At 26.2% G+C, this 13,321-nt stretch overlaps 3 protein-coding genes across 4 annotated transcripts; 1 reads left to right on the top strand and 2 right to left on the bottom strand.

Annotated features, from left to right (window-relative positions):
• Positions 1 to 598: 598 nt before the first annotated feature.
• On the top strand, positions 599 to 2,222 carry LOC126551598 (uncharacterized). The gene has a single exon (XM_050205477.1). It carries the CDS (start codon positions 1,149 to 1,151, stop codon positions 2,013 to 2,015), a length of 867 nt encoding a protein of 288 aa, XP_050061434.1. The 5' UTR covers positions 599 to 1,148; the 3' UTR covers positions 2,016 to 2,222.
• A 20-nt stretch (positions 2,223 to 2,242) lies between these two features.
• On the bottom strand, positions 2,243 to 12,673 carry LOC114123188 (uncharacterized). 2 transcript variants are annotated; one of them, XM_027986119.2, is made up of 6 exons: positions 12,194 to 12,673; positions 5,156 to 5,320; positions 4,950 to 5,048; positions 3,464 to 3,585; positions 2,457 to 2,633; positions 2,243 to 2,390 (listed from the first exon to the last, which is right to left on the bottom strand). In XM_027986119.2, exons 1-6 carry the CDS (start codon positions 12,246 to 12,248, stop codon positions 2,304 to 2,306), a joined length of 705 nt encoding a protein of 234 aa, XP_027841920.2. In that variant the 5' UTR covers positions 12,249 to 12,673; the 3' UTR covers positions 2,243 to 2,303. The 2 variants fall into 2 exon arrangements, with proteins under 2 accessions (XP_027841920.2, XP_027841995.2); XM_027986194.2 differs by having other exon boundaries at positions 12,203 to 12,671.
• Positions 8,626 to 9,492, bottom strand: LOC126551596 (uncharacterized). The gene has a single exon (XM_050205470.1). The coding sequence runs from the start codon at positions 9,490 to 9,492 to the stop codon at positions 8,626 to 8,628; it is 867 nt and encodes a 288-aa protein (XP_050061427.1).
• Positions 12,674 to 13,321: the final 648 nt, after the last annotated feature.

Genomic DNA, 13,321 nt, shown 5'->3' with positions numbered 1-13,321 from the left:
TACTACTTGTAAAAAAAAAGAAATATTAAAAATCAACAAACATTTTAAAAAACATCATAAATAACATTAACTTAAGTTAAAACAATAATTAATACTAATAAGTAGGGCTCGGATTTATATGTAAATACATATTTTTAGTGTGACTTGATAAATTAATTTAGGTAAGTGATAAATTCATTTCAAGAGATTTCCAATGAAATGAACTATAGTTTATTTTACATATTTTTACATATTTTGCCATAAGTACATATTTTTACATATTTCTCAATAATTCCATTTTTTCCTACATATTTCGACAATTTGTTCATTTACAATTAATAATTATTAATTATATAGGAACGATTGTATTTTTAAATATAGAAAATTTCCCATGTTTCTAAAAGTACAAAATTTAAAATATAGTAACAAAATAATACCAATTATTAAACTTAATCTACGGTCGATAAATGTTCGATATTTATGACCTCGATAAACGATAGATAACGATTTATTAACACGTGTTTTTCGATTAAAGTACTGACAGCTTGTTAGTATGTACATAACCATGCCGAAAGTACGATCATCTAATACATCCAAAGCTGCAAAATATGTTCTGAATTTCCGGACGAACATTTACAAAGTGACGGTAAAATTTTATACTGTTCTGCTTGTGAAAAATCCATAGCGACTGAACAGCGGTTTCAGGTAGTACAACATTTAAAAACTAATAAGCACAATGTAAATAAAAATAAAAAAACAAAATTTAAACAAAATTTTTTTCATCTACATCTTTCGCAATTTCTAATACATTCAATAGCGATTTATGTCAAGCTTTTATTAAGGCTGATATTCCGCTAGCAAAACTTCAAAATTCTTATTTAAAATCATTCTTGGAAAAATATACAGCACACTTAGTTCCTGATGAAAGCACATTAAGAAAAAATTATATTCAACCAATCTACAATGAAACTCTTACGTCTATTAGAAATTCAATCGGCGATGGACCCATATGGGTATCGATTGATGAAACAATCGATGTAGATGGTAGATTTATTGCAAATATCATTATTGGCAAATTAGATGACAATAAATCTAAACCTTTTTTGTTAAATTGTGAACAATTAGATAAATGTAACCACCAAACTATTGCACAATTTTTTAATAATTCTATGAATATACTATGGCCTGATGTAGTTTTGCATGATAATGTATTATTATTTGTATCTGATGCCGCGCCTTACATGGTAAAAGCCGGTAAAGCATTAAATGCTTTTTTCCCCAAAATGATCCACATAACGTGTTTAGCACACGCATTTCACCGTATAGCAGAAACCATCCGATCAAAATTTATAAAAGTAGACGAATTAATATCTACAGTTAAAAAGATATTTTTAAAAGCGCCTAGCCGTATCGAAACATTTAAAAATATGTACCCGGATTTAAGCCTCCCTCCACAACCAATTGTAACTAGATGGGGGACTTGGTTAAATGCAGCTAATTATTATTGCCAAAACTTTAAAGAAATCAAAAATATTGTTGACAAACTCGATCCGACTACTTCAATGTTTATAGAAAAAGCTGAAATTCTTTTAAAAAATAATGATTTGAAAAATGAATTAGTGTACATTTCTGTTAATTATTTTTTTTTGGTGGATGTCATTACAAAATTAGAAACTCGTGACTTAACTTTAGTTGACAGTTTGAATATTGTAGAGGAAACAGTAAAAAAACTTGAAAAAGTACAAGGAAAAATTGGCGAAATTATAAATACCAAAATAAAAAATATTCTACAAAAAAATTCTGGTTTTGCACAAATTAAAGCTATCAAAAATATTCTTACTGGTTGTTCTTCTGAAGTTTCATTGGATGTAGAACTTACTCCTTCAGACATAGCCAAAATGCAATACTGCCCAATAACATCAGTGGAAGTCGAAAGATCATTTAGTCGGTATAAGGCAATTTTACGACCAAATCGAAGATCTTTTGAATTCGAAAATTTAAAAATGCATGTAATTATAAATTGTAATTGTGATTAATAATTGTATACCTTTTTTTAATAATTCTGCTATTTAAATATAATTTGTTTCATTAGAAACTCATATTGATGTATTATATAATTAAATATTAATAAAAAAATCATATAAGTAAAATACATATTTTTAGTTTTTTAGCACATATTTATGTACATATTTTGGTAACATTAATACATATTTTGGTTTCATAAATACATATAAATCCGAGCCCTACTAATAAGTTATATGTCATGCGAGTTTCATATAAGTGTTTTGTATATTTTCACTGTAATATTATAACATTGACGTTAATTAAGTATTATTAAGCTCATAAACAGATAGGTAACCAGATAGAAATTTTTCTATTCTCATCCTTTGAACAAAATCCAATAGTAACATCTAAAAATTAAAAAAATAAATTCATGTTCTAGGTTTTTATTCAACAATAATTTAATTATAATTTACTTTTTTTTCTTCTGTATTCACATTCAGACACTCAGCGAGTACAATATATGTAAACGAGTTCAAAGAATTCGGAGCCACTTTTTTCAAAAGCGAGATTCTCTGGAGACCTAGGTCATACGGAATGTGGAGATATATGTGTCTAGCACCTGTCCAGTCCTTCCAGGATTCAATCATTACCTAAACATGCAAAACAATCATAATACACTTTAAAAAATCACCGTATATAACACAACATATTATAAAAAAACGTTTCCAATTTTAATCAATAAAATGTTTCTATATATAGCACAGTAAGATAGAGGACATCATTCCAATTTTTGTTAAAACTGTAGTTTTAGAGAATGTGTTAAATTAAGGGTAGGCCGATTTTTCTCCTTCTTAGATCCTATAAATAATGTTTCATATCGCTATGCTCAAGTTTAATTCATTTTAACATTTCCAAATAGTGTACTGTGTATACAATACTTAAAAATAGTTTTTTTTTTTTTTATATAACTGTTTTATAAATACGTATAATGCATTAATGATGACATAATTGCATATTTAACCAAAAAGTGTTGGAGAAAAAGCCCCCCTACTTTCAATTAGCACCTTTGTCATGAAATAAAAATATATTGAATCTAATTTTTATACTTATAACGATACAATGAAACCGCATGCTGTATCTTTAAAATGTTATTGTAAAACGTTTATGATATTTAAAGGCCATGAACCTATTTAAAAAAAAAAAATAATACTATTTTAATGACTTGTGTAATGTATATTGGATGACTGTAATAATCCAGACGCCTTTTGTATAGAATTTGGCATTGATTTTCAAACAAATCATATAAGTAATTTAAGCGTTAGTGCATGTAAAAACGCGCATGATGGATGTTCACAATTAAAAAGTGTTTCGATAGTTATTGTCCAGTTTTTATACATATTTCATCATTACAACATTCACAACGACTATCTACCTATAACCTACCTACTATTAAATACAATCTATGCATTGCAATATTTACCTCCACTAGACTGGTGTCGAGAAGTTTGAATCCGGATACTATGTAAGAGATGCTTGTTGACGTCGTTACGAATGGTCCGTTTCCATCTTCACACTCGATACTTTTGATTTCTCGATAAACACCTTCAATAAATATATAATTATAAATGTTATATTAATTACTAGCGAATTTAATTCGCCGAAAAGCGCGTCCATCGAAAGAATGTCGCAGTGAGGTTTATACTTTTAATAATATATACTTTGTGTGAAATTCGTTTATGTAAAAACATCTCTTCTAAGATAAGATTATGGTCGTTTGGTACTTATTCTATGTAATAAAAATAAATATATGCAAGCTGTATAATTGACTTGCTTCAAAATATTTACTTTTTTATCGTACAAACGATACAAAGAATAAAAATGACAAAACCGTGAGAATGTGTGAATATAGGTATTGAATACGTTTTTTTACATCGGAGATCTAAAGATATATTAATAGCGGTTAAGTTAAAATAAACTATACATACTCAACAATACGCTAGTCAAAATCGACTGTTTATATATACATATAAACATTAAATTCAATTGACGATACAAAATTAACCAAAGTCCAAAAAGTAATTTTTGCCTTAACACGATCATATAATATATTATGTTATAAGGTTGTACATAAAAATGTATAATAATATAATATACATTAATGTAAAAACAAATAAAATTTAAGTTTTGTTATTTTTTTTAATTAAATTTCTAGTAGAAAGTTTTTTGTAGTTTTATTTAATAAAATATTTGATGTTTGTTTTAAATGTTATCTTGAATTTTTTGTGAATTGTGAAAAATCAATTCAGAAATGAAACGAATTTCTGTTTTTTTTTTTTTATTATTAGAAATTTTTGCTTATTATCTTTTATCTGTATATTACTCGCATTAATTTTACAGTTAAATATTTTAATTTAGTTATCGGTAGAGTTTGATACTTAAATGTTAATTTTAATTAGTTATTTTCTTAATAGTTTATTAAAACTTTATTTGAAATATTGTACTAGTTGAATTTAATTTTAATATAAACATCATAAATATCTTAAATAAAATAGGTATATATTTACTATTTAGTACCTACACTATCGTGGCACTTTAATACAACTTATTTAATGTCATAAACAAAGTATAATGAAATTATATCATACACTTATAATGCATTGATAAACCAGTTTAATAAAGAAGTGATTAAACTACTAGAAATATATAAGTAGGTACTAACATCGTTTATGTTAATCGATTATTGGCCAGGTAACTACCCAAAAATGAATATTTTATTATAATAACAAATCACTTTAACCAATTTGATGTGGTTAATTTAGTTTCTAACATTTATACTTATTTTCGTTAATTATATTTAATTATCTTATATTATAATAAATATACCTAGGTACCTAACATAATTTATATAATTGTCTCATCTTAAATATTACTGGTGTCTGGTATACATTTTTATATCAACTATTTACCTTGATGTAATTTGAAATGCTCGTTTACTTCGTTCTGATCTTGGAGTACCGACATCAACGAATTTCGATCCTCAGTAAAGTGAATGATGGGATAGACGACTGAAAATAGAATAAAATGTTTATAAAACTTTTATATCGAAAATATATTATGTTTTTTTTTATATATTTATATATTACATTACTACAATAGTATACAATATACTAACCATTTTTTTCCTTGCATTTCAACGTAGTTCCTTTCGTCAAATTGTCTTTTAATACTTTAGATACGTCTTGTAGACGTTTTTCCGTAACTTGGGAACCATCTCTGGCTGTAGCCGTAATGAATGAAAATAGAGTTAATGGTCTTCGGAAGTTTTGATTTTTTGATTCTATAACAATATAAACAAAATACTATTAAAATAATAAATACAGATTTCTTCATATTATAAGAAACTAATGATTATAAATTAATAATGGATATGTACATTTATTATTAGAAATAGTCAGTATTTTAAAGGCAGTATTTTTTATCTAATGAATCTTCTATTGTTTATCACTTAATTGATTGAATAATATACATTTAAAAGTTTAAAGTACTTTCCAGTATACATTGCAAAGGTATAATATTGTGATCTTTTGTTTTTTTTTTTACTTCTACTTTATTTAAGTTATTCCCGATTTAAATTAATAATTATGTTATTACAATATTATACTATGTATTGACAAACATATCAATATAACCTGCAGCATCGGTAATAAACTAATATTAAATTCGTATACTTTTTTTTACATATATTCCCAACTGCAGTATATAGGATAAATTAATTGAACTAATAAAAATTAATCACTTATTGACATGAAATTGGTTCTGTTTTGGTTATTGTCTTAATAGTGCGTGGTAACAAATAATTTACTGTACCAATAAAGTTAATTAATTTTGTGAAACTCCTTTTAATTTTTATTGATAAATTTATTTATAGTGACCCAATTAGTATTTATTATATATTTATTGAATCAATAAACGTTGTGCAACACATTTGAAGTATATTTACTTATTCAGTACCTACTCTAGTTATTTAATTTATTATTTATAATTTTTCAATTTTATTTTATAAATTATATTGGATAATATTTTTGATAACCAAGTGGTAATACACAGGACTGTGTTCATACCATTATTGCATTATACCATCTAGGTATCTACCTAATATGTAAAAATGTCGTTAGAATTATATTATAATTATGTTATATATTATTTTTTTAATATTTTACTAGTTTATTACTATCATAATAATTTGTCAGTTGCCATAAATAGATTAAATGTTGCAATTTATGTAAACTGTTCTCAATATAAAAATTAACTAAAAACAATATAATTTATTTGCAAAAAAGAAAAAGAAAATAAAGTCGTATAACTCATCGCAGAAATAAAATCTCAATGATTTAAATTGAACTATAAGAAGTTGAATTATTAGAATAATAGAAACATTAGAATTTTGATTTTGATTTTTAATGTACTTTTATTTATAATTTTTACAATTGTATTATTATGATAATGATAAGGTTTCATAATGTTATAAGTTATTACGTATACATTAAAAAAAACTTAAAAATTACTTGTTTATAATTATTAGTTTTAAAATTGTATGCTAATGATAGATTGATAGGTATCATTTCAAGATTTTATAATAGTGCAATTTTCTCTCGCGCCCATTTTATTATATACCTACCAAATATTTAGTATATTATATTTATTTTTATACGATTCATAATTCTTGATTTTAATACTTGACATTTAAAAACAATATGATTACTCAATATTCCTGATACGAGCATATATCATATTTGTACAAATAATTTTGAATAGGTACATTATCTAAATTATTATGTTTACTTACAAGTTAAAACTATATAAATTTAGATATTTTAATAAAGCACTTAGTACCTAGTAAGTATATAGTATATCATAGACTAAACTGAGTTCTATTTTAAATCATTTTCGACTATGTCGATTGATTTGATTATTATACTAGCATTCTGTGCCGAAATACTAAACAATCGATATTTGAGAATTTAACTTTATTTTGATTTAAACAAATTTAACTCAAAGTCTATAATTAAAATAAACAAAGTCAGCTAGAAATGATTACTTGTTACTTGTTTTTTGTGACATAGACGTAAGTTATCTTCCAGCAGTATACCTAAATCGCTGTTATATGAATTATTTATTATAATATACTAGATACTAGCAGATATAACTTAAAATAAATTATAACTGTTATTGATATCTTGATAGTCACCTATACGTCCTTTCGTTCAAACTTGCGTATGCTGTTTAGATATAATATGTACACTTAAAATGTTCATAAATATTAAATATATTGAATTTTTTTTCTTATACGCGCACTACATTCGGTTTTATCGTAGCAATGAGTAAATAGTATAATTGTATTATATATATTATACAGCGTAATCGAAACATAAATATATATACGTATGTATATTCGAATAGCAAACGTCGCGAGTAAATAATAGAAAGTCTAATGATGCGAATTGTAAGCCGCGAATCCGGATTATTTGAATTCCGATTTTAAACGCGCATTCACCGGTAAAATAAATACCGTCGATTATTTTCTATTACGTTTCACTGAAAAAAAAAAAAAATAAAAAAAATATAACACACTGACGGTAATTAGGGTAGGTGCTCGTCCGACCACAGTAAGTTGCGTGTCGGCCAGCAGATCACGAACAGCCCGTAAATACACGAACCAGTCAAATATTAAAATAGGTATGCCGTATTTTACGTGTCTATGATGGGGTCTTTATTGCCAACGGAACTCCGCAGAGTCTATAGTATATTATTTATTATATACACATTACATATTGACTTGAAACTATATGCGTATTGCCTTAAAACACACGGCCTTCGACTTGACCTCTCTGCAGATGTGAATATTTAACACGCTTTATTGGTACCTAAAATATAATATAGCCATATAGTGTTTTCCGATACCACCGTCATAGTATATTTTGTCAGCTACCCCGTGTTTTAATAATAACCCTCTGTAAAATATAATGTATTGCATACCTAACTATGCATAATATATTATATACGAGCATGTTGTGAAATTACGATTCAGATTCACCGTTTATCGGTTTAATATTGAAAAGTTATACACGTGACTGCATGCCATAGATCAATGCAGTTTATGTATTGTTATTATACGGTATTGTAAATAATATAAATTACATAAATATTAAATATATTATATCATATTAAATATTTATCCCCGATTTTATATTACTATACTAACATATATAAATCATTGTGGTATAGAAATGAATAATGATACACCTACGCCGTGGTTTTAAATTAGATTACCTATATACTCGTACGTATACAGTGTCTATGTATTTATAATATAAACCTATATGAGTAGTTGTATATTAGTAAGTTGTATACTTGTAGGACATAGGTTATTATTAGGGCTCGGATTTATATGTATTTATGAAACCAAAATATGTATTAATGTTACCAAAATATGTACATAAATATGTGCTAAAAAACTAAAAATATGTATTTTACTTATATGATTTTTTTATTAATATTTAATTATATAATACATCAATATGAGTTTCTAATGAAACAAATTATATTTAAATAGCAGAATTATTAAAAAAAGGTATACAATTATTAATCACAATTACAATTTATAATTACATGCATTTTTAAATTTTCGAATTCAAAAGATCTTCGATTTGGTCGTAAAATTGCCTTATACCGACTAAATGATCTTTCGACTTCCACTGATGTTATTGGGCAGTATTGCATTTTGGCTATGTCTGAAGGAGTAAGTTCTACATCCAATGAAACTTCAGAAGAACAACCAGTAAGAATATTTTTGATAGCTTTAATTTGTGCAAAACCAGAATTTTTTTGTAGAATATTTTTTATTTTGGTATTTATAATTTCGCCAATTTTTCCTTGTACTTTTTCAAGTTTTTTTACTGTTTCCTCTACAATATTCAAACTGTCAACTAAAGTTAAGTCACGAGTTTCTAATTTTGTAATGACATCCACCAAAAAAAAATAATTAACAGAAATGTACACTAATTCATTTTTCAAATCATTATTTTTTAAAAGAATTTCAGCTTTTTCTATAAACATTGAAGTAGTCGGATCGAGTTTGTCAACAATATTTTTGATTTCTTTAAAGTTTTGGCAATAATAATTAGCTGCATTTAACCAAGTCCCCCATCTAGTTACAATTGGTTGTGGAGGGAGGCTTAAATCCGGGTACATATTTTTAAATGTTTCGATACGGCTAGGCGCTTTTAAAAATATCTTTTTAACTGTAGATATTAATTCGTCTACTTTTATAAATTTTGATCGGATGGTTTCTGCTATACGGTGAAATGCGTGTGCTAAACACGTTATGTGGATCATTTTGGGGAAAAAAGCATTTAATGCTTTACCGGCTTTTACCATGTAAGGCGCGGCATCAGATACAAATAATAATACATTATCATGCAAAACTACATCAGGCCATAGTATATTCATAGAATTATTAAAAAATTGTGCAATAGTTTGGTGGTTACATTTATCTAATTGTTCACAATTTAACAAAAAGGTTTAGATTTATTGTCATCTAATTTGCCAATAATGATATTTGCAATAAATCTACCATCTACATCGATTGTTTCATCAATCGATACCCATATGGGTCCATCGCCGATTGAATTTCTAATAGACGTAAGAGTTTCATTGTAGATTGGTTGAATATAATTTTTTCTTAATGTGCTTTCATCAGGAACTAAGTGTGCTGTATATTTTTCCAAGAATGATTTTAAATAAGAATTTTGAAGTTTTGCTAGCGGAATATCAGCCTTAATAAAAGCTTGACATAAATCGCTATTGAATGTATTAGAAATTGCGAAAGATGTAGATGAAAAAAAATTTTGTTTAAATTTTGTTTTTTTATTTTTATTTACATTGTGCTTATTAGTTTTTAAATGTTGTACTACCTGAAACCGCTGTTCAGTCGCTATGGATTTTTCACAAGCAGAACAGTATAAAATTTTACCGTCACTTTGTAAATGTTCGTCCGGAAATTCAGAAACATATTTTGCAGCTTTGGATGTATTAGATGATCGTACTTTCGGCATGGTTATGTACATACTAACAAGCTGTCAGTACTTTAATCGAAAAACACGTGTTAATAAATCGTTATCTATCGTTTATCGAGGTCATAAATATCGAACATTTATCGACCGTAGATTAAGTTTAATAATTGGTATTATTTTGTTACTATATTTTAAATTTTGTACTTTTAGAAACATGGGAAATTTTCTATATTTAAAAATACAATCGTTCCTATATAATTAATAATTATTAATTGTAAATGAACAAATTGTCGAAATATGTAGGAAAAAATGGAATTATTGAGAAATATGTAAAAATATGTACTTATGGCAAAATATGTAAAAATATGTAAAATAAACTATAGTTCATTTCATTGGAAATCTCTTGAAATGAATTTATCACTTACCTAAATTAATTTATCAAGTCACACTAAAAATATGTATTTACATATAAATCCGAGCCCTAGTTATTATTGTACAACACTATACGATAATTGTGGATAATAGCTATATGGTGTTATTAAAATATATCAAAAGCGTTAACATTTACGAAAGATAATATATGATTTGAAGTTTGAACTTATCAACTTAAATAATTTAAAATGTAACATTATATTATATTATACATATTATTATTAACGATCTAATGCAGCTACATACAACAAAGTAAAATATCATAATATAAATTATGTCATTACTCATTACCAACAAATATAACAAATAATAATTTTAATGTTTAACTGCTTAGAATAATTGATGTAATAACTTATATAGATACCAATTTGAAACACTATTATATTAATAAATAATAAATACAGTTGAAATCACTATTACCTTGAATCTGGTTAAAATGAAATATTGGTTAATATTCTCAGAAATCTCCCTATGACTTACGTATATTTATTTACTGTAAATATAGTTCTATTGAAAAATCGGATATATTGATTAATGAACACATTTTTAACAGGATTTATAATTTATATATATTTAGAGGCAGTGCATTTTACGATCAGATACAGTCAGATAATAATAATAAATTATAATATTATATAGGAATTTGAATAATAAAGGTAAGTACCTATATTGAAAAATAAATAGATAAATAGCATTTTCAACTGTAACTATTACCCATAGTATATTATAATTACAGTATGTACAATTTTAAACCTAAAATCATTCATTTTAATGTGAATATAATTTTATATAGTCTATACCAGAGGTAGCTAATTTTTATGGACTTCTTGACTTCTGAGTTTTTTTAGTTTGCCACAATCGACCAATAAAAAAAAAGTTATTAATAATTAAAAATAAATATAAAAAAATTAGATAAAATTACAAAAAGGGGTCACGATCGACTATTGTTGGCCACCCCTGGTCTATATAATAAGTATAAACGTTAAGTTAAGCTATGTTTTTTTTTTTATTGAAATACCCGTATTTATTAATTGTATATGAATAAAACAATTATCGAGTGATCTCTCAAATTTAAATTTAACCGATTTTTATACTGAAAAAAATTTAAGATATATTATAATTGACGAATTATTGGATAAAGTATACTGCAGTATAGGAATAATCGATTTATTTAATTATATTAGGTATTTGTATAATTTATATATAGATAGAAAGGTATAAGGTAATCTTATATTATAATGATGTTAACAATAATGGTTAAAGTTTTTATATTGTTTAAGCATAAAGCATTCATAAGCTATCATCTATAAAATGATAACAAACATCAGTTAGATGTACCTAGATGAAATTTGTATGTTATTTTAAAATATGTAGTTTTTTTGTTTAATGTATTTGACGATTAACGAGCATCGAAAGTCGAAACATATATAATATAATGTATAGTACACACTTGATGTACAAAACTATAACAAGCTATACTTTTTTAATAATATTGTTTATTGTGTTCGAGCAATCATGCGTGTTTCAATAAAGAAAGAGATAAAATAAATCGTTTGTTTTATGGAGAGTTTTAAGAAGATTGTTTTTATTTTTGAAGGTAAACGCGTTATTTAATTTTTTTAGTTTCTTAAGCTTTAGGCATATTGTAAATTTTTCATAATATTAATATATTAAATATATGTAGGTATTATTATAAAATATATTACCATACTCACTGGAGATAATGTTTAGTTTGAAAGTAGAATGAGATCCGTTCTCCATTTATCATACAGCACACACCACGCGTTTCCGCCGGTTGCGCCGTAGTTTCAATATTGTGCACTATTTAATAATATCTTGTACGATTAACTTTTGCAGCTTCGACAAGCAAGCATCAAACGCAGTTGTGAAACAAAAAAATAAACGATCTCTAAAAGCTCAGTAAGATATTATATTTTATTGTATTTATAATGAACGTATAAGCTGTGGTGTTAAAGATCATCGTCGGTCCCGATAAAAACATCCATGACGGGATAACAATACGTTATTGGCACGTAACTGTGTATACAAATAATAATATTATTACCGTCAGGTAATATTTACACGCTGTAGTTCTTCGCCGGCGATCGAACGGCGAAGGAATGATTTTCGTCGGATACGCGCGGGCCGAGTACCGCCGCGTGGTACCCGCCCACATCTATCAGGTGCGCCGCTCAATGAAACGACTGTTGTTATTATTATTATCATTGAGGTGGGAATCCGTTTGTGGCCGAAAATCCGCAGACCAAAGTAATCGATAGGATTCGGCACTGACGACGAACCGCCGTCGCATAATCTCTCGATCGATTGTTTATAATATTTATTATCCGCGTTGTAATACGTCCGTTGGGACGTCGAGTACACAAATCTATCGATTATCTGCGGTTTATAGGTACTATATACACTTCTATTAAGATAATATTATTATAATACTATAACAGTGTGCAGAATCTATGTTTTATTGTTCTTACTTTTTTCTTATCCGCTTTTGGACAATCTTTATACCTAATATACATAATATGAAATGTGTAATAAAGATATATATGTCATTAGTATTGTCACCTCGCAGCATTACAATCGGTTCTTATATAGATTTAAAACCGATGCATCAATATTAAAGTATAATTTAAATAATATTCTACATAGGAAGAAGCATAAAATTAAGCTATAAATCGGTTATACTCTGTGGTATACATATGTACCTAATATGTATATTGTATATATTATAGTTCTACACTGTAGTATTAATATGTTATGGTATATTGGTATTTAATATCTATAATTATTATATAATCCATGACACGATCACTTCTATA

Source organism: Aphis gossypii, chromosome 1 (genome assembly GCF_020184175.1).
Source record: "Aphis gossypii isolate Hap1 chromosome 1, ASM2018417v2, whole genome shotgun sequence".
Taxonomy (NCBI): Eukaryota; Metazoa; Arthropoda; class Insecta; order Hemiptera; family Aphididae; genus Aphis; species Aphis gossypii.
This window is presented reverse-complemented; position numbering and strand designations above follow the sequence as displayed.

Excerpts from the sequence above, each read along its gene's own strand:
- LOC114123188 (XM_027986119.2), bottom strand. The coding sequence starts at position 12,248 with ATGGAGAACGGATCTCATTCTACTTTCAAACTAAACATTATCTCCAGT. Across the intron at positions 5,321-12,193 it reads CATTATCTCCAGTGAGTATG|AATCAAAAAATCAAAACTTC; the intron begins GTAATATATTTT and ends ATATTGTTATAG. Across the intron at positions 5,049-5,155 it reads GAAATGCAAGGAAAAAAATG|TCGTCTATCCCATCATTCAC; the intron begins GTTAGTATATTG and ends TTCTATTTTCAG.
- LOC126551596 (XM_050205470.1), bottom strand. The coding sequence starts at position 9,492 with ATGAATATACTATGGCCTGATGTAGTTTTGCATGATAATGTATTATTA.
- LOC126551598 (XM_050205477.1), top strand. The coding sequence starts at position 1,149 with ATGAATATACTATGGCCTGATGTAGTTTTGCATGATAATGTATTATTA.